This window comes from Electrophorus electricus, chromosome 10 (genome assembly GCF_013358815.1).
Source record: "Electrophorus electricus isolate fEleEle1 chromosome 10, fEleEle1.pri, whole genome shotgun sequence".
NCBI lineage: Eukaryota > Metazoa > Chordata > Actinopteri > Gymnotiformes > Gymnotidae > Electrophorus > Electrophorus electricus.
This window is the reverse complement of record NC_049544.1, coordinates 192501-215000: the sequence shown is the minus strand read 5'-3', so window position 1 is coordinate 215000 and position 22500 is coordinate 192501. Positions and strand designations below refer to the sequence as shown.

The window sequence follows — 22500 nt, the reverse complement described above, 5'->3', positions numbered from 1 at the left end:
TGTAGCTGTAAAAAAGCTCTTAATCTCCATATGTCATCTTCACTGTTCACAGAGTGAAGATGAATCCAGCTGCACATGCCAACCACAGAAGAAGTAAAATATGAACTCCTCTTATCCATGTGTAGTCATTAAAGATATTTTTTAAATGAAGATTGTTAAGGTTTGTCATATCCTGGCTCCCAGTGTGTCTCAGTTTGTGAAAGTGTACAGGACTGACCCTCCCAGTAAGACTACAACCTTTGTAGTTGAGCACTGTGGTCACACTCTTAGCCCTGCAATATTCTTACCTTCAGGCCATGACAAGATATTGTGACCCGAGCTACTGTTTAAGCCTATACCTTCATGATGACTGCAGGTCTAAACCATGCCGTGAGCATGCGAGCCCGTTGGAAGACTTCCTGCTCTGTATGAGTGAGCTTGCTGGAGGGTTCATCTTCCCACACACTGTCCTGTCTGACAGTGCAACATGCTCCTCAGAGTGGAGACCACAAGGCATCTGTGGCTTCACAGCATGGCTGTGGGTGTTGGACTAAACTTACTGTACTCCATAGGGTTACTGAAGTTCATCTGGATGTTGCTGTGGGCTCAGACTGTGTATGGAAATAACCCTGCTGTGTCCTGCTGTGTGCTAGGACAGGGTTATGGTCAGGGTCAGGGTTAGGCTTAGTGGTATTATCAGAAATATACGACTAGGTTGCTGTAGTGTGAACATTTTTCATGATCTGTATCCTTCAACAAATACAAATATGAGCATTTAATGTGCCCTGTTGCTCATTTATTGCTCATTTAGTGTTCTGTGTTGCTCATTTATTGTTCATTTTATTGTACCCTGTTGCTCATTTATTGCTCATTTAGTGTATCCTGTTGCTCATTTATTGCTCATTTAATGTGCCATGTTGCTTATTCATTGCTCATTTAGTATGTCCTGTTGCTCATGTATTGCTCATTTAGTGTGCTCTTTTGCTCATTTATTGCCCATTTAGTGTACCCCTTTTCTCATTTATTGCTCATTTAGTGTGCCCTGTTGCTCATTTATTGCTCATTTACTGTGCCCTATTGCTCAGTAGCTCAGTGTAACTCTGTTAATAACTCTGCAAGGAGCCAAAAATTATGTAAAGCACAAGCATGAGTTTGAAGAACAATTGCTTTCATTTCCTGTTTGCATCTCAGCCAGTGGCGTAGTGCAAAACCCTGTGTCTCCGCCGCAGGACGCCTGCTAGTGGCCCCTCCTCTACGCCAGTGGTCTCATCCTATTTCTGTGTTTAAGGACACATGTTAATTGTGTGTCCTGCTGCCCCCTGTCTGTGTTTCTTGTCCACTGCTCTGTCTAGTGAAAAAAATAATGGATCCACTGTAGTAAGTTTGTCTTGAGGAAATCATTAACCAAACATTCCCAGTTAGGAGTAACTGATTAAATGTGTATCTGTTAGACAAATGAGAGATATTTGAATAATCATTTGAATTTGCTAATAAGTTATTGTTCATAAAGTGTTTTACTGGAGCAATAACCACCTTTATCCTTTTTATGACTTTTGGACTGGTGTGGTGTAACAGGGCTGGGTAGAGGTAACAGGGCTGGTGTGGTGTAACAGGGCTGGTATGTGGAGTAAGGGAGCTGAAGGTGAGAATTAGAGAGGGTAAGGAGACAAATACAAGTAAGGAGAGCAATACAGAAGAAAAATATAAAGGAATCGCCAGGGGGTCCAGTGCAATGGTAAGGTTTCATAGGGGTACCCAGATAGGGCCACTGAAAATCTTGGGGTGGCACACCAAAACCAAAAGGCAAACTGGCTGTGACCCCCCCCCCCCCCCCCTTGATGGTACCCTGGTGAGGTGGAGTATTTAAAGGACCACTAATCCTGCATCTCTGAAAATTTGCAACTACTGTACTGAATACTCTAGTAATTATTGTAGAGTATTGTTTATTGCACTGATGTTGAGTAACTGAAATTCTAGTCCTTATTGTAAGGTGTTGTTTATTGCACTTATCATTGTCTGTTAGAGAGTTTATATGTGTTTTGCACTTATAGGCTTCAGCATTGATGGCTGTATTTCAACAATATGGTTGATTGGTATGTTGGACTCTAACCTACTGCACTGTACTAGGATGTGTTCTATGATAAGAGCGTCTGCTAAATGCCAGAATGAAGAAAGAATCAGGCTATAAACGGTCCTGCAGTCAGCTAGGTGAGGGCAAACAAACAGGCGACTGTGTGCACGATGACATAATGTGACACCTAACATACATATAGACATGACAACAATAACCCAGTGCAGGTGTGTGCTAACGACATAGGCATGGTTACTAACAAGACAGTATGTGATCTCTTGCTGCACATGCTGGACCATACCACATGAACAGTGGGAAGGGCATACACCTCAGAGCTGAATTGGACTCTCAGTCCTAAAATGGTTTCATTTATACCTGCAAGGAAAGCATTACTTTGTTAAAATAGCAAATAATGTTTCTGAAAGCATGCCAGTAACTTGTGGTGTCCCCCAGGGTTTGATTCTTGGGCCGCTCTTATACTTTCTTCCTCTTGGCTAAATCATGCAAGATTTTTGGCCATCTTACCACAGCTATGCAGATGCCATCAGACGTACTTGGCCCTACACAATTATGTTACACATCTCTAGCAGGTTGACTACTGTACTGGTCTCCTGACTGGAGACACTCAAAATGATTCAAAATGCAGCTGATAGAGAAAGGAAGAGAACAATTCATCCCATTCTGAAGTCCTTACACTGGCTACCAGACACAAACTACTGTGCATTCACCTCAGTGCTACACACCTACCTAGCCCTGTTAAAGTCAATTTGACCATAAAGGTGCTTCATCCAGAACTCAGTGGAGTATTGAAGGACAACACTAGAAGCCAACTCAAAGAAAATTGCCCAGCTGACCATAAAGTGTCATACATACCAAAGAGATGCAGTGTCCCCACTGCTGTTCTGCCCTGAATCAGACAGACCACAATCAGTACGGGTGGGCAGCTGCGCCTCATCCACCCTCACCCTCAGCACTGGAGCTCCTCAGGGTTGTGTCCTAAGCCCCCTGCTCTACTCACTGTACACCTACGACTGCACAGCCACTTCCAGCTCTACCATCATCATCAGGTTTGCTGACGATACCGTCGTCATGGGCCTGGTCTCAGACAACAACGAGAGGGCCTACCTTTAGGAGATTAAACACCTGGAGAACTGCTGCCAGGAAAATAATCTCCTCCTAAACATCAGCAAGACAAAGGAGCTGATTGTGGACAGCAGTAAGAAGCAGGAGCAGCACTACCAATTTGTTCACATCTCACAGGACCTGTCCTGGTCCTGCCACACCACACTCCACACTCCCGCTGACGCTCGTCAGCGTCTTTACTACCTCAGACATCTAAGAGACTTCAGACTGCCCTCCAAGGTGCTGACGAACTTCTACACCTGCACTATTGAGAGCATCCTCATGGGAAACATCACAATCTGGTTTGGGAACTGCACCAAGCAGGACACACAAACAATCCAGAGGGTGGTGCGTTCAGCAGAGCGTATCACTCATACAGAACTTCCTGACCTGCAGACCAAATATTACAAGCAGTGCCAGACCAAAGCCAGGGGGATTGTTGAGGACCCCACCCATCCCAAAAATAGGCTCTTCTCTCTGTTGCGCTTTAGCTCCCTGAAGACCAACACAGAGAGACTGAAGAGGAGCTTCTTCCCATAGGCCATTCAGACACTGAATCAGGGCAACTGATGGAACTGATGGGACTACTCTGTGTGTGATGTCCACAATAACATCACAAAAAACTGTAAAAATTGTAAATTGTAAAAACTGGAAATTATACATTGTATATTTGGATATTATACATCCCCTCTTCATTCACCAAAAAATATTTATTTATTTCCCTGTATCTGTCATGGGACGCTCCCCCCTCCCCCCACAAGTCACGTGGTACGGCCTGCTGCGTGCAGGGGGGGGTTCACCCTTGTATGTAGCCACACCCCCATGATGGCACGCACCCGCACAGTGTTTTGTCTGTTTATTTAAACCCCCGTCAGTGTGTGCCTCAGTGTTGGTTATTGTCAATGTCAATGTTAATGTTAATGTTAATGTTAGTGTTCATGTCAATGTTAGTGTCGGTGTATGTTAGCCATCATCGAGGTTTACAGTCCACGGAAGGGAAATCAATCTCAGTCCAGAAGAGAAAAAATACATTGAACACACACACACACACACACACACACACACACACACACACACACACACCCTCAAACTCACAGGTTTCTGGTAGATCACACACACAAACTCACAGGTTTCTGGTAGAAGGCCTAAGTGTAAGGAAAAAGAAATAACCACCTACTGGGAGGGTGAAGCAGGAATCATCAATTATAATTACTGAGATTTAATACTATAGTAAATATACAGAGATTTTATATATATATATGAATCAGACACTTGCGGAAATGAAACAGGAGGTTGATTTATTCTTAGTTCAGGGGTTGTGGAATAATCCAGGATGAAGACCAAAAGAGCATATAAAGGGAAAATCCAAATCATAGAGAACATAACAGTCCGAGTCAGAAACCAGAAGATCAATCACAAAACGAACCAGGCAGACAATCCAAAAGGGGCAAACAAAATACAGTAACGAGAAATACGAAGACAGGGTACGGCATACAGAAAGACTATCTACAATAATGCTCATTATGCTTTAGTAAACTATTGGCAATACTTCGCCATGAATGAGAGTTTGAAACAGTCCTATATACATCAAGATTCAGGACACACAGGTGAGTTCAATATTCAGGTGACACTGATCTGACTGGATGCCTCTGATTGGTTGTCTTTGCCTGGGTGACTAACGGGTTGCAGGGTATTGTAGTCTGCTAGGGGATCTGTAGTCTGCTAGGGGACCTCTAAGTTTACTGGTAACTGTAGTTGTCCATTGCATTCATAGGAGTTTTCGTCAGTGTCCACGTCTTGCAGCCATATGTAACGAATGTGAACACGATGGCTGTAATCAGCCTTTGCTTGATGGTGACCGTGATGTCCTTGCATTTCCATGTTTGGTCCATATTCACCATGGCCACACACACCAGCGCTAATCGACACTTGATCTCTGCTGTCGCCCCTCCATTGTGATCAGTGAGGGACCCAAGGAATACAAATTGACCACTCTTTCAGCTTCAGGATCAGCTTCTTCATGTCTTTCTCATTCTCTGCCAACAGGGCCGCCTCACCTCGTCCTACCTGCCTTTAGCCTTAGCCCCTCTTCTCTTATCAACAATATGGAGGGTGGCTCCAGTTAGCCAATTCCCATCATGCACTGGCTTCTTGTATGGCATGTGCTCTTGAGTAATGTCAGTGATGGTTTCCTTGATCTCTACCCACAGTTCATCTGGGACCCCTCCTTCCTTCCTGAGCAAGTCAAACCTGTTCCTTGTTTTGACTGCATATTGCATGGGGATCTTGCTGACATTGAACTTCCTCTGCATGGAAGCACGTTTGATCTTGCTTAATCTGACCCTGACTTTGGCTATAAGGAGTTGGTGATCAGACCCACAGTCTTTGCCTGGTAATGTTTTTGTGGAGAAAATTCATCTCTTCCTTTTTTGCTGACAGAGGATGTAGTCGATCTGGTTGCGATGCTGCCCATTTGGGGATGTCCAGGTGTACAGGCACCACTTCAGTTGGTTGAAGATGTTGGTGATTCTAAACTTGTTCTCCTGGCAGAACTGCACAAGGCGGTCCCTAGCATCAAACCTCTCATCTAGGCCCTGTCTGCTGACCACTCCTGCATCCGCTCCTTTTCCGACTTTGGCACTGAAATCACCCATGATGTAGATGGTGACCGTTCTTGAGGTTCTGTCGAGTTCGGTCTGGACATGGGTATAGAAGTCCTCAGTTTCCTGCTCTTTGATGACTTGGATGATGGTCACCTTCAGAGGTTTCCATCTGATGCAGATGGGCATAATCCTATTGCTGATGTATTTGGGGCTTTCTACAAACCTTTTGATCCTTTTATTGGCCACAATGGCAACCCCCTTTCTCCTTTCTGTCTCGTTTCCTGAGTAGTAAATGGTGTAGTTGTCTGAGCGGAAGTCCCCAGATCCCATCCAGTGCAATTCACCGACTCCCACTAGGTCCGCACTCATCCTTTTCATTTCCCTCTTGATGGTATCCAGCTTTCCCATGCTCATCCCTCTCACGTTCCATGTTCCATGGGCCTTCTTGGGGGTCTCTCCCTCTCGTGTCATCCCAGCTGTTCTGATTACTATGGGTCCTCCTTCCTTCTTCCCCAGTTACATGATTGATGCTGTCCAGCCCGGGGGGCCATTGCTGAGCACCATACTTGAAGCACGTGTATTCTGATCCATAGAGTTTCACGGTAACGGTTTTATGGCGTAGGTCACCAAGTCTTTACCCAACCCATAGAACTTAGATACACGACCGCTGCAGTTAGTGTGCCAAGTGTTGCCACCCTCCTGGCACTTTGAGCCGACTATGGGGAGGAAGGGGGCCGCATATATATATATATATGTTTCCTAACTCATGTGTATTCTTGTATACCTGTCTTGCATGTACGATTGCTTTACCATTGTAATTTATCTTCAGGGATTAATAAAGTGTTATAAGTTTTATAAAGTTCTGACCAACTAAAGCCTGTTTCACAGGCTGGCACTGATGGTCAAATTCAGGTTTATTTTGGGTGCACTACAGGGGAAATGACATGGGCTTCCTAACCAAACAAAGGACAGAATCACCACTTTAGTTTCTGTCTGTGTATCAGTATTTAGTCTTTCTACTAGAACATTCCACCAAAAGATCTGACCAAACTCCCTATAAAGATTATGCTGAACTGATGAATCCAGACAGAGAGAACCACACTCTACTGGAGTGGTCTTTGTACCTACTGATGTGTATGAGGGTGTGAAGGCACCTAAATCAGGATTTTTCTGACTGGATACATCAAGGCTGGAGTCAGAAATGTAGGAAAAGCAGCTGGTTCCATATGGTAATAGGCAAAGCCAGGCAAACACTTAAGCAGATATAAAGATTTGTAAGTCGCTCTTGATAAAAGCGTCTGCTAAATGCCGTAAATGTAAATGTACAGAAGCATTTTTAATGATCGTCACTGGTGGTGTTTGGAGAGATTTTAGAGGAAGTTGGGGGTGGGGGGGGGGTGGACACACAGACCAATAAGAAAACACAGAAGTGAAAACAGGACAGTCTTCGTAAGTTGGGCTTTGATCTGTTCTCCTCATGATCGTAATCTTGTGAGTACAGTCTATATTTCTTATTCATCGAACTTAGTTTCAAGATATTTTATTTATGTATCTGTTTAATTAGCAGTCTGAATGATGCATTTTATTGCACATCTTTGATCAAATAATACTTAAGGGAATAATTAGATTCTGATCAATAATACTTAAGAGATTAATTAGACTCTGATAAAATAATACTTAAGCAATTAATTAGTCTCTGATCAAATAATACTTAAGAGATTAATTAGTCTCTTCCTGCAACTGCTGTGGATGTTGTGCAGTGCATAACTCTAACCCAGTACATGACCCTAACCCAGTACATGACCCTAACCCAATACATGACCCTAACCCAGTACATGACTCTAACCCAGTGCATGAGGACAGTGTGGTTGTTGTTGTTGTTGTTGTTGTTGTTTTCTCTTTCATATAATCTTATAAAATTCCAGTGTCCTCATATGAGGACGATTCACAAGCTTAGAGCCACATCTTCCTTATTTTTTATTTCCTGTTTTTCGATCATATCAGCTCCTTCCTGTCCTTCTTCTCCTTTCAGTCATTGTATATTCCTCCACACGCCTCCCCACACGCCTCCCCACACACCCTCCCCACACACCCTCCACACACACCTCTCCACACACCTCCCCAAACACCCTCCCCACCCGCCTCTCCACACGCCTCCCCACACGCCTCCCCACACACCCTCCCCACACACCCTCCCCACACACCTCTCCACACACCCTCCACACACACCTCTCCACACACCTCCCCAAACACCCTCCCCACCCGCCTCTCCACACGCCTCCCCACACACCCTCCCCACCCACCTCTCCACACACCCTCCACACAAACCTCTCCACACACCTCCCCAAACACCCTCCCCACCCACCTCTCCACACGCCTCCCCACACGCCTCCCCACACACCCTCCCCACACACCCTCCCCACCCACCTCTCCACACACCCTCCACACCCACCCCCAAACACCCTCCTCACCCACCTCTCCACATGCCTCCCCACACACCCTCCCCACCCACCTCTCCACACGCCTCCCCACACACCTCTCCACCCACCTCTTCCCACACACCCTCCCCACCCACCTCTCCACACACCCTCCACACAAACCTCTCCACACGCCTCCCCAAACACCCTCCTCACCCACCTCTCCACACGCCTCCCCACACGCCTCCCCACACACCCTCCCCACACACCCTCCCCACCCACCTCTCCACACACCCTCCACACCCACCCCCAAACACCCTCCTCACCCACCTCTCCACATGCCTCCCCACACACCCTCCCCACCCACCTCTCCACACACCCTCCCCACACACCTCCCCACCCACCTCTTCCCACACACCCTCCCCACCCACCTCTCCACACACCCTCCACACCCACCTCTCCACACGCCTCCCCAAACACCCTCCTCACCCACCTCTCCACACGCCTCCCCACACACCCTCCCCACACACCCTCCCCACCCACCTCTCCACACACCCTCCACACCCACCTCTCCACACGCCTCTCCACACGCCTCCCCACCCACCTCTCCCCACACACCTCTCCACATGTCCTCCACACCCACCTCTCCTCACGCCCTCTACACGCCTCTCCACGCACCCTCCCCACACCCTCCCCACGTGCCTTCTCCACACACCCGCCACACGCATCACCACATGCCCTCCCCGCACCCTCTCCACACACCCTCCTCACACACTCTTTCCACTTTTATTAGAATGACTTTGTAATCAGGAGCAAGCACTGACCCGATATACTAAAATCTCCCTCCCTCCCTCCCTCCCTCCCTCCCTCCCTCTCTCCCTCTCTCTCTCTCTCTCTATCCCTCCCTCCCTCTCTCCCTCTCTCCCACTCTCACACCCCTTCCTCAGTGTGTGTGTGCTGCTGGTGCAGGTGTGCGGCTCTGTCCCACTAGCTGGATGGGTTCAGTCTCCCGGTTATCCTTTTGGATATGACCCACATGCCACACTTACATGGAAGCACTGTGCTGCACCTGGACACACACTCATGCTCAGCTTCTTTCACCTAGACCTGGAAGACAGCGAACAGTGTGAAAATGATGTTGTTAAGGTAGCAGTGTGAGTGGGAGACACAAACCACAAAATGCCAAAGGGCATGATGTGTGTGTGTGTGAGTGTGTGTGTGTGTGTGTGTGTGTGTGTGTGTGTGTGTGTGTGTGCTTGCAGCTTCTGTTCTTGAACCTTAAAAACTCTGTTTCACAGCTTTGGTTTTGTCTTTATTTTGCCTTACTCTTGTAGGTCTTCGCGGGCAATGTCCTTCTCACTAAACTCTGCGGCAGAATGTCAGCTCAACATCTGCTATCCTCTGTCAATCCCTTGCTCCGTTCCTCCTCTGGAGGCTGTCTCTCTCTCTCCTTTGAGGCAGATTTCTCCAATCCAGAAAGGCACACTGGCTTTAGAGCCTTCTATAAGGAGCAGGGTAAGGACATGTCAGTGTGGGGAAGTGTTCGACTACATCAGTGTTATCCACCCTGTGCCAGCCCAGGGGAGGGGGGGTGGGGGGATGGGATTCAGTATGGATTTGGGGTGATTACATAGCTGACCTTTGACCCTCTGTCTCTGTGGGTCCCCAGATGTTGATGAATGTTGGGTCCACGAACCTGAGTGCTCTCATTTCTGCCATAATTACATTGGAGGATACACCTGCAGCTGCAAGCCAGGTTACTACCTCAGTGAAGACCAGCACACCTGCAGTGGTACATATCCGCACACACACACACACAAATACATACGGTACAAAGTGTGCCTGCAGCAGATCTACACAAGAACTGGACTGATGTGTAGATGTGATAAAGATGAAGAAATAATTTCTTCCATCTCGTCATTGTTTCACTCATCTTTTTGCCTCTCATTTTGTTTTGTTATGTCTCACTGTTTGTCTCTCTCAATAAATATTTATTAACATGACTGCATGCATGAAATACTGACTTTAACCTATACAGTTTCAAGCACTGAGTTCATAATTTGTTACGGTCCCATTATTAGACTCCGGTCTAGGTGTCACAGTGACAGTGACAACGAGCACCTCAGTAGGGAGACAATAAACCCACACAGGAATAAAGTGAAATGGGGAGATTTAATTGGACATCAAGTGTATAACCAGACACAACACAAATGAATCATATCTACAAGTGTACAGTGAATGACCCGAGCACAGGTGCTAACTTGAAAAGCCAACTTGGATGGTGTGCAAACAAACAAAGAAACAAAATTTGCCACTCCCGTAGTCTGAATTTTAAAAAGGTCTCACCTAGCCGTAACACAGTGTAAAGCAAAACTACCTGACCACACTAGTCTAAGATAAATATAAACATACAGGGGTTAGCATCCGCCCGCTTACGAACCTACGTGACACGCGAAGGAGGTGCACGCACGTGCTACACCGTTCTCAATCCAAGCGGACAAACCAGTGGACAAACTATCACCAAATACATGACTAAAGGAGATCAGAAGGCACACTATAATGACAAACCAAAACACAGACGAACAACGAATAACAGAGTTAGTGTTAACGCGGGATTTAGAACACAAGAGCAAACCTGCATTTCGTGAGGGCGTGCTCGAGACTGCACACATATCAAACATCCCTCCCTGGGATCACCTGTTCAGTATGTATGGACTGGACGGCTGTTAACAATGACTGACAGTACCTGCGACAAGGGACAGGGAACAAGGAGAAAAGAGCGGGAAACACCAACAGCAACCCTGACACGTAACATGTTGAACAAATTCAGGTGTCTCTCATACAAACATATGCCCATAAACCCGATCCTCACCCTTAATCCCTAACCCCTAACCCATGACCCTGATCCTAACCCCTAACCCATAACCCTAATCCTAATCCTAACCCCTAACACTAATCAAACTCTCAGATAAAACTTTAATTTTGTTTCTTTTATTTCTGTTTTATGATTTTATTTCTTTGTCTCTCAGCAAACTGTACAGAGGAGCTGTTTGGGGAGGGTGTACTGACTCCAGTGGGCAGCCCTGGCCCCTACCTGGAGAACTCGTTCTGCACCTACACACTGGCTGTGCAGGAGGGTCAGCAGCTGGTGCTGAGCTTCGTCGGGGAGTTTGATGTGGAGAGCAGAGATGGGCAATGCATCGACACTCTAACAGTCTGTAGTTCTCCCCTCATCTGATGCACCGCGTCCTTTTCCAACAGTGATATAGGAAGATTCTTGAAGAGCTTTGTTTACTTATCTGTGATACAACTGTTGTACTATAGGACATAACTACACATCATTCATAATGGGGGGGCTTCCCCCAATGAGGAGTCAAACCTCGGTGTACATTACAGCAAACCGAGTGAGCCACCAACTAACCCTAACCCTAACCCTAAAACCTAACCCTAAACTCTAACCCTAAACTCTAACCCTAACCCTAACCATTCTAACCCTAAACTCTAACCCAGTCTCACCAGACCCACTCTCACCATAATAATTTTAACACACTCACCATACTAAACCTAACACACTCACTATCATAACCATAACACACTCTCACTGTATAACCCTAACACACACTCACCATAATAGCCTTAACACACTCTCACTGTATAACCCTAACACACTCACTATCATAACCTTAACACACTCTCACTGTATAACCCTAACACACACTCACCATACTAACCATAGCACACATTTACATTTACATTTACATTTACGGCAGTTAGCAGCTCTTATCCAGAGCAACTTCCAAAGTGCTTGTCATTTTCCTCATAGAACACATCCTAGTACAGTACAGTAGGTTAGAGTCCAACATACCAATGAACTAGAATACTGTAGAATACAGGGATCAGTGTTCATGACTAGAAGTACAAAATACAAAATACATAAGGTCTATCTTAAACAATGATAAGTGCCATAAACAAAAAGTGTTTGTTAAACAACATAATAAACAATACCCTCCAATAAGTACTAATTTAGTCAGTCAATATGGGAGCAGGGTCAGTTGTCCTTTAAATATTCTGCAAATAGTTGGGTCTTCAGTCTGCGTTTGAAGACTGCAAAGGACTTTGCTGTGGGAGTGGGAGTTCATTCCACCATCTTGGAGCCAAGACAGTCTCTATGCTTGTCTTCCATGAGACCTGAAGCATGGTATTTCAAGCAAAGCCATACTTGAGGTTCGAAGCACTCGAGGTACGGATCGGGCTTTGACCATTGACCTCATGTATGAAGGAGCTGATTCATTTTTGGCTTTGTAGGCAAGCATCAAGGTTTTAAATCTAATGCAGGCAGCTACTGGAAGCCAATGAAGGGAGTGCAGCAGTGGAGTGACATGTGAACATCTGAACATTGAAGACCAGTCGTGCTGCTGCATTATAGACCAATTGTAGAGGTCTGATTGCTCTTAGAGGAACACCAGCAAATAGCGAGTTGCAGTAGTCGAGCTTTGAGATCACAAGAGATTGCACAAGCACCTGGGCAGACAAGCACTCACCATTCTAAACCTAACACACTCACCATAGTAACCTTAACACACTCACCATTCTAAACCTAACACACTCACCATAATAACCTTAATACACTCACCATTCTAAACCTAACACACTCATCATAATAACCTTAATACACTCACCATTCTAAACCTAACACACTCACCATAATAACCTTAACACTCTCACCATTCTAACCCTAACACACTCACCATAATAACCTTAACATACTCACCATTCTAAACCTAACACACTCAGCATAATAACCTTAACACACTCACCATTCTAAACCTAACACACTCACCATAATAACCTTAACATACTCACTATTCTAAACCTAACACACTCACCTTAATAACCTTAACACACTCACCATTCTAAACCTAACACACTCACCATTCTAAACCTAACACACTCACCATAATAACCTTAACACTCTCACCATTCTAACCCTAACACACTCTCAACATAACAACCCTAACACACTCTCACTGTATAACCCTAACGCATTCTCACCATAATAACCATAACACTCTCATCATTATCTTACTGGGAAGAATTCAGGCTGTCTGGGGAAAGCAGGCTAAAACAGTAGAGCAAGAAAAAAACTAAACCTGACCAAAATCAGGTCCTGCAATCTGTTATTGGTTCTAAAAGTCTTGTGCCACATAATTCTTCCTTTCTGTGTCTGCTGTCTGTGCCTCCCAGATAAAGACAGACTCTGCGGTGTTCGGACCCTTCTGTGGTCAGACAGCTCCACCTAAAATCTCCACTGGTGCTCAGCGTGTTCAGATTTTCTTCCATACAGACCAGGGAGGCACAAATACAGGTTTCACCCTCAGTTACAGAGCTAAACGTAAGTCTGATCAACCCATGAACACACTACACCACACTTCAACTACTGATCACTACATTAAAAAACCTAGAAATGCTAATGGAGAGGTTTAATGTACTAATGGAGAGGTTTATTGTACTAATGGAGAGGTTTAAGACACTAGTGCAGAACTTCGGTGAACATGTTACCAAGTTTGAGTGTTCATTGTGAGTGTTGATTAGCAGTTAATTATATAATTGCTGTAACTGCGCTAGTCCATGATGTGTCAAGTCCCCATTTTGATTGATTATGTGCATTTTTGATTGATTATGCACATTTTTGATTGAGTGTTAACTTCCTACAGCAATGCAGTGCCCTGGAAATGTGACAGCCAACTCCATTCTTGCACCTCAAAGATCTCAGTATACCCCAGGAGATACAGTCACTGTGCAGTGTGTGACTGGACATTCATTGGAGAGTGTAATTACTTTTCATTTCTGTATATTTATGTCATGTGTACTATGTAGCCTCTTTGTTTTGTTGTTTATTTTGTAGCCTACTTGTTTGTCTGTCTACCCATTCTGTGTAATTTGTAGGTTGCTGGATTGATTTTTATTTTGTAGTTTGCTTGTTTATTACATAGTCTGTTGTTTCAGATAATTTTTTCTTCTGTGCTCAGACACTTCAGCAAACCTTTGAATCCACATGCCAGAAGAGTGGGAGGTGGAGTCCTGTTCGCTACTGTGAACGTGAGTTACACTCACACGTGACACTGAAACATTATATTCACACGTGACATTCACACATTACGCTCACGTTACCCTCACACTTTACACTCACAGGTTACACTCATGTTACACTCACACGTGATACTTATACGTTACTTAAAATGAGACTTTACATGTGAGTAATGTGATGTGTTACCCAGTTGTATTACTTTGAAAGCAGGCAGCCCTACAAGGTTTGGAGTGCAGACAGACAACCCTGCAGTTGTTACACACACACACACACACACACTCTTTCTGTGTCTTCTCTTTCAGCTATAGACTGTGGGCCACCCAACTTTTCAGATCTGATTGTCCTAACAGAGGAGGATCCAGTTACCACATACAACCACAATATCAGCGTCAAGTGTCTGTCAGAGTACTACGAGCTAATCGGAGATGGTAAAAATGGCTGTGCAGATGGCTGTGCAGTGTGTGCGTGTGCGTGCGTGCGCGTGTGTGTGTGTGTGCTTGCCTATTTACACATACTTAGAGAGTTATTATAGTCACTGCTTTCTAATTTCATCCTTTTCTCAGCTAACTTCATTTGTGATGCCAGTGGTACCTGGGTGTCTGAAAAGGCACAGACTAAGCCACTGTGTCTTCCAGGTATTTCTGTGTGTTCAGTGATAAAATATACATTAACAAAACTCATGCTTCACTTCACTTATATTATAATACAAATATAATACATTTTTGGCTCACACACACAAAATAATGTGTGTAAGAATGTGTGAAATGTGTGTAATGTGTGTAAGAATAATGTATTTTCTTCTCTCTGTCACTCCATGTTGTGTCAGTATGTGGCAAGAATACCGCCTTTTCTTCTGGGAGGATTTTTGGAGGAAGAAAGGCACAACCAGAAGAGCTTCCTTGGCATCTACTGATTAAGGAGCCCCAGCGAGGAGGTGCTTCGCTGATCTCTGATCAGTGGGCAGTCACTGCTGCTCACGTGGTGGACAGATATGAATCAGACACACTGATATTTTACGGAGGAATTACTGATGGGATGGACAGAAATGCTGTTTTAATGGAGTCTGAGAAGATCATAATTCATCCTGGTTTTGAAAAGAGGAAGCCAGAGCAGGACCACACAAACTATGATAATGACATTGCCTTGGTGAAAATGTCTGCTAGAGTGTCACTTGGTCCTAACATCAGGCCAGTGTGTCTGCCAAACAAAACTAATAGTCTGCCAGAGCAAACTGCTAGACTATCAATGGAGGGCAAGATGGGAACAATCTCAGGGTTTGGAGGAAGATCCGAAACTTTGACAAAGGCTCGATATTTGCAGTATGGTCATGTGATAGAATATTCAGAAGTTCCTTGTTTTCCAAACAATCTGAAGGTCACTGATAATATGTTTTGTGCGGGAGGAAAGAGTAAAGAGGTGGATAGCTGTAAGGGTGACAGTGGGGGCCCCCTGGTCGTCCCAGCAGTAGGGAGTGGGTCTCCAAACACACGCCACCAGCTCAAGGGTATTGTGTCATGGGGTCCTAGCATCTGTGGAAATGAACACAATAAGGGCTATTATACCAAAGTGGAGAACTACCTGGACTGGATCATGGAAACCATGCAGAAAAATTAACACTGACTTTGTTCATTACAGATCAGTCTGTCACACATCAGTCTGTCACAAATAACAACTTCTATCAGTCTGTCACATAACCCCATTTATGTAAGTCTGTCACATAACCACATTTATGTCAGTCTGTCACAGTCAACATAGTCTAATGATTGTTGGTTTTCAGTCAACATGGTCTTATGATTGCTGGTTCCTACAGATGTATGTTATGGATAGAAGAATTTTCAGGACTTGTGTGAAATTAAATAATATCTGTCTTGTTAATTACACAGCCTATGATTCCCTTGAATGCTCATGACAAATTCTTTGAATATAATTGGGTTAAATAAAAATATTTCATTATAAAGAAATCTTTTGTGCCTTTTTAGAGCATTATGTGTTTGTGTCAAATGAATGTATTGATTAATAATTGCACAGCAATTATTTCCTATCAGTAACATGTACTCATTTGAAGTAGTGGATTTAATAACCTTATGGACAGTGGTACATTCACACTGAGCTGTTAGGAAGGTTTTAATGTGATACTTTTCTAGACACATTTATGTGCTGAACTAAAGTGAGATGTATGAGAGGATCATTTAAGACAAACATCTGTGATTATATACGCTGTTACAGTGAGAGATGGCACAGGTTGTTGGATGCTGTTATATCTTATATATTATAAAGCTGTTTTAACATGACTACAGCACTATTTCTATATAGCATTACATATTAAAATTTATATAATTTTATTCATACTTATTAATTGATATATAATACATTCAATTCTAAAATCATTAAAATCTAAAATCTGTTTTATAGAGAAAATATTTAATAAAGTTTACATGATAAAGTATGAAATGTTATGAAATAACATTACTAACAAAAAATGTATAACAATAACATTAAATATATTCCTAGAATTAAAATAAGTTAAAGCCTCCATCAAGTCTCAGTCAACACTCAGCCAATCACCACTACTCCTCCATTTCCAATCACCACTACTCACCACTACTTTAGGTGTGAATTGAGGGACGGACTCAGCACTTATTGACATTGGAAGTTGAATTAGGACGACTCTGCTACAGACGTATATGGTGTAGCGGTGATCACCACCTGCAAAAGGCTTTGTTGTTCTTTTCAGTCAGTTCCTCATCTACATCTCATCTACTGGACCTCGCAAACTCAGCTAAGTATCTTTTTCTCACACATCTCACACATATTCACACATTCTCCGAGGTGTCTTGGCAGGGGTGGAGGCACAGGTTTACTATTGTCTCGAGAGTGGCGTTTCATGTTCTTTCTCTGCTCTTTCTATCTTTTCTTTTGAATTTCATGCTATTACAGTTTGTTTCCCTACCAAACTTCACATCATGTCACGGAAGGCTCCTCCTCCCACAAGTCACGTGGTACGGCCTGCCGCGTGCAGGGGATTCACATTTGGACAGTTTGTAACCACGCCCCCCTGGATAGCACACACCTGCACAGGGTTTAATGTTGAATGTCTGTCTGTCTATTTAAAGCCCTGTCAGTGTGTGCTCTCTGTTGGTCATTGTCGCTACATGTGTGTTCAATTCGATCTCTGTAGCCGTAACATTAGATTGTGTAGTCCCCTGTTAAATTGTATGTGTTCTTCGTTTAATGTTAACTGTTGAGTCATGTTTACTGTAAGTGTTATGTGTGAGTGCCCCTTGTGTAGTATATGTTTAATGTTGCACTGTCCTTGCACTGTCAAGGAAGTCTGTGGGTCCTGCCCAACACCCTGCGGCACTTGGGTCAGCAATGTTACAATCATCGTCATCTACCACCCTCCAGGTTCCCTAGATAACTTCATTGACAAGCTTGACATCCTCCTGAGTCAATACCCCATTAAAGGGAATCCACTCATTCTCCTTGGAGACTTCAATCTTCCATCAGACAAGCTACATTCCTCCTGCATCCTTCCGCTGTTGACAGCATTCGACTTCACCCTCAACCAGTCTCCTCTGACTCAAAAAGCGGGCAATGTTCTAGACCTGATCTTCACCCGGACCACCACAACATCGGACATCTCAGTCACCCCCCTCCACCGTCACGTGGCAGGCCATACCACGTGACTCGTGGGGGGGGGGGGGATTATGCGACAATTGGTACATTGGACTCTAACTTGCTGTACTGGCTAGGATGTATTCTATGAATAAATCTCAAAGCACTTTTGTAAATTGCTCTGGATAACATGCCTCCCAATGAATTGAGTATATGTCAGGCTACATAAGTAAGTCTGTAATCTAGATTTAAAAACAGCTATATTATTTGAATTGGTAAAAATTCTCTGAAATATTATCGGACATTGGCACTGCAGATGGAATAGCAGAGAGGAGCTATCAAATCCAACAAGGAGTTTAGAAAGAATGTAATGCAGATGAAATACACAAATACAGGAAAGGTCAAATATAGCAAAGGTCAAATCAAATCAAAATGTATTTCTATAGCGTTTTTTTTTTGTTTTTTTTTTACAACAGATGTTGTCACAAAGCAGCTTTACAGACGTCTATATCCAAGCCCCCAGTAAGCGAGTCAAGGACTATGAGGACATCAGCACTGCAGGTGATAGTGAAGCTCCAGAGATGTGCCAGTACCGGTGTTATCTGTCAAAACATTTGTAGTTTTAACTTAATTGCCAACCAATGAAACTGAAAAACGGAATTATTTACCTGAAAGTGATTTACCCATGTGTGTTTCTGTGCTGTCTTCAAACAAACACACACACACACACACACACACACACACACACACACACTCACTCACACACACATAAATGATCGCAACCATGTCTCACACACACACACACACACACACACACACACACACACAGACACACACACACACACACACACACATAAATGATCCCAACCATGTCTCACACACACACATACACTTTTTTTCCCTCCTAAAATGTGTATGTAAATGTTTATGTAAATGTATATAACAGATAAATGTCCCCTTTATTTATAAAAAGCATTAAAAGTATTTGTGAAATGTCTGTATATATAATACTGACATGATTACACTTGTATGAGGCAACATTATTGTGCAGAATTTTAATGGAATTTGAACTTTCATAAGCAAACAGCCCCCCTGCTCTGCACAACAAGGGTTACGGGAAATGTTGAGTCTACAGCTATAGCCACTCCCTCATCTTTCTCTCTACCTGTGTTTACCAACTTCAATATCCTGTGTTTATTAATATTGAATTATTGACTCATTTATTAAGATAATGTATATGCTCTGGAAGAAATATCTTGATTAGAATGCTTTATAGTGAACTTCATCCAGAGATCAATATGTTTAAGACTCTTCTGGTGTTCTGAGGTCAATTATAAATAATACATGAACAAAATTAACTTTATTGGTATTTTTCTCTTCTCTCTCTCTCTCTCTCTCTTTCTCTCTCTCTCTCTCTCTCTCTCTCTCTCTCTCTGTGTGTGTGTGTGTGTGTGTGTGTATGTGTGTGTGTGTGTGTGTGTGTGTGTGTGTGCGTGCGTGCGTGTGTGTGTGTGTCGTGTATATCATCTCTTCACTATTCTTATTCTTCAGCCAAATCAAACAAATCAGATTTTTACTTTGACTTTTATACTCTTGTTCTCTCACTCTTTTCATTTGAAATGACCGCGATTTCTCTCAACAGGTCATCATTATAGCTGCTTGAAAAATTAATTCAATTATGGGCAAAACACATCTGACGCTGTGGTAAGTCTGACAGATTTGCGTGAGGATCAAGAATTCCCAAATGTGTAATTTTTAACATTTATTTGGGACCCACAGTTCAGCAGTCTATCAGTTCCGACTTGCCTTACTGTAACTAAATACTTTATTTGATAATTGTGATTTATTACGTCACCAAAAAAGGATCCAAGCTACATTAAACATTCCTCAGTATTAATGCCAGTATTCAGCTCCAAAGAAGGAGACGCCTCAGTGACAGTGATTTTAATTCTTTATTTTAATTATTAAAAATTAATTGAATATATTACATGCTAATTAAGGCTTTTACGCGCCGGATGGAAGCGGACGCTTTAGTATAGCACAGCCACTCCGCAGTGGAGTTGGGAAGGTGGGATTATGCTGTGATCATGTGTGCCAGGGCAGATAACAGGCTGCACGTATGGTACCACTAAACAACTGGGACGTTCAAGAGGACATTTAGCATATAATGCACTACAGTCCCGAGCAACTCCACATTTTAGGATGGAATCACTCATAATTAGTAGCTTCTCGATACTGTAAGTGTTTCTGATTTTTTATTTCTTTCTAATGAACTTTTATCAGATCATTTAGATTATGTGCTCTAAGATCTACTGTAAGTAAATGTGGGATTCCATGGTTTACATACATATAAATCGTGGGACTTGTGTCGAATTGTATAATCGAATTATAAATATCTGAACCCTAACAGGAAGAATTCTGTAAACACAAGTTTTTTATTTTACGACCCCCGTCACTCCCACGACTGAGTATTCACTTTCACTACGTTCGTCGGCAACGTTTCCCAAACATCCATAAAATGGATGACCTCAATGCGGGCTAGGCCTGCGGTCTGGAATCGATTAATAAAAAGAGTATGACGTACCCTGAATCAACTTTAAACGTAAATAAGTTGTTTTGGAGCATTAAGAGTGTTTGCTGGCAGGCAAATAGGCAGACATTCCGGAGCAGCCAACTAAGGGAACTTAACTGCACTCCTTTGCTCTGTAAATCTTTCTGTTTGCCGTAGTTTCCATTCCAACGTCTCTACTCCTGTTCTAGAGATTGTGGACGTGGAACATTTCAGGAATCTCGGTTTGTTTATACCAGCGAATGTTTGTATCTGCTTGAAAGGGAGGCGTTTATCTTGCGTTGAAGGCACGATCACCTATTCTGCTTTCAAATATGCATTAGTAGTCTTATACTTCAGAAGTTAGCCTGAATCATTTAAACTTGTGTGCAAGCCCTATTTTCATTGTGCTTGCTGCAGTATTAAACTTAGGAGTCTAACAGCTATTGTTAGTCTATAATTTTATAAGGGATTTGGAAGCATCCTTGGTAAGTGAAAGGACAATTATTGATGCTGAAAACAGCAGCAAGAAAACACATTGATAACATTGCTCTATATCAGCTTAATATCTCTCTGTCTTTCTCTCCAGTCTGTTATGGTGGTGTGTGATTGTGAGTGAGGCAGTGATGTATGGCCAGGTCCAGTCACCTCAGTACCCAAAGCCTTATCCAGCTGATCTCCACCAACAGTGGGACCTAGATGTTCCACAGGGGTACAAGATCCAGCTCACCTTCAACTACCTGGACATAGAGCCCTCGGTCAACTGTTTCTATGACTACCTCATGGTCAGTGCTGCTGTGTTTAAATGAAGCATCCAACTCCATAATTTGTTAGACTTTTAATGAAACATACTGCATCACGTTTATTTCAATTAAACATAGCAAATAGTGTGGAATCAGGATATTTAAGTATATTTCAGTCTAATGTTCAATCAGTGTGAGGCTGTACAGGGCCAGTTATAGCCCAGTGGTTTAGTTACTTGATTAGTAGTTAGAAGGTTGCTGGTTCAAGTTGCTGCAGTTAGGCCCCTGAACAAGATCCTTAACCCTTATACTCAGTCATAATTGTAAGTTGCTTTGGATAAAAGCATCAGGTACATTTACAGAAATCTGCAATTTATTTGTTTTTGAATGTTAGGAAAGAATAATCCTTACCATTTTCTGTTTTTTGAAGACACTGATTTGTTGTTTTAAATGAGCTAGGCCTATTTAAAGGAGGGGTTAGGTAAATTTAAGGGAGGGACTTGGCTTGTGTAAAGGAGGGACTAAGCCTATTTAAGGGAGAAATTTGCGCTTGTTTAAGGGAGGGGCTAGGCCTAGTTTAGGGAGGAGCTTGTTCTGTTTAAGGGAGGGGCTAGGCCTAGTTTAGGGAGGAGCTTGCGCTTGTTTAAGGGAGGGGCTAGGCCTAGTTTAGGGAGGAGCTTGTTCTGTTTAAGGGAGGGACTAAGCCTATTTAAGGGAGAAACTTGCGCTTGTTTAAGGGAGGGGCTAGGCCTAGTTTAGGGAGGAGCTTGTTCTGTTTAAGGGAGGGGCTAGGCCTAGTTTAGGGAGGAGCTTGTTCTGTTTAAGGGGAAATAGGCTACAAAAGTACACTTCCTCCCAGCACATTCAATTCATCCTTCTGTTGAATATGCATGAATTGAATGAATGAGCCTTGCTTTGGAGAAAGGTTTGCATGGAGGACATGGGACTGAAGGGAGTACCATCAGCAAGTTAGCAAGGATTTAAAATCGATTACAACAGTTTTACGTTTGTGTTATATTGGATGTTATTTTCTTTTGACTTTTTTTACAAGGTTCTCCATGGTAAGAAAATTCTGGGGAGGTTCTGTGGCCAGAATTCCATAGATCCAGATCACCCTGGTAACAAGCCCATCATGTCTCCTGACAACCACCTCCAGCTGGTGTTTGTGACTGATGACTCCAACCCAGGCCCTCAGCAGCCTATCGGCTTCTCTGCCTTCTACCAGGCTGTGGGTACGTTATAGGTAATCGTGATCCTACCAGGCTGTGGTTTCACAACACATCTTAATTTAGTTAATAAATGCATTCTACAAGC

At 43.4% G+C, this 22500-nt stretch overlaps 2 protein-coding genes across 2 annotated transcripts in view; both read left to right on the top strand.

Annotated features, from left to right (window-relative positions):
• The first annotated feature begins 7206 nt into the window (after nucleotides 1-7206).
• Nucleotides 7207-16235, top strand: c1s.2 (complement component 1, s subcomponent .2). The gene is made up of 11 exons (XM_027005947.2): nucleotides 7207-7266; nucleotides 9140-9338; nucleotides 9527-9707; nucleotides 9862-9984; nucleotides 11222-11406; nucleotides 13437-13584; nucleotides 13907-14022; nucleotides 14222-14291; nucleotides 14583-14708; nucleotides 14844-14915; nucleotides 15107-16235. Exons 1-11 carry the CDS (start codon nucleotides 7253-7255, stop codon nucleotides 15892-15894), a joined length of 2022 nt encoding a protein of 673 aa, XP_026861748.2. The 5' UTR covers nucleotides 7207-7252; the 3' UTR covers nucleotides 15895-16235.
• Nucleotides 16236-19947: 3712 nt separating this feature from the next.
• Nucleotides 19948-22500, top strand: part of c1r (complement component 1, r subcomponent) — a 14698-nt gene continuing 12145 nt past the window's right edge. The window contains exons 1-3 of the mRNA XM_027005941.2: nucleotides 19948-20132; nucleotides 21033-21228; nucleotides 22238-22418. Of these exons, the coding sequence (XP_026861742.2) occupies nucleotides 20098-20132; nucleotides 21033-21228; nucleotides 22238-22418 (412 nt within the window). The 5' untranslated portion in view covers nucleotides 19948-20097. The remainder of the gene's footprint in view (nucleotides 20133-21032; nucleotides 21229-22237; nucleotides 22419-22500) is intronic.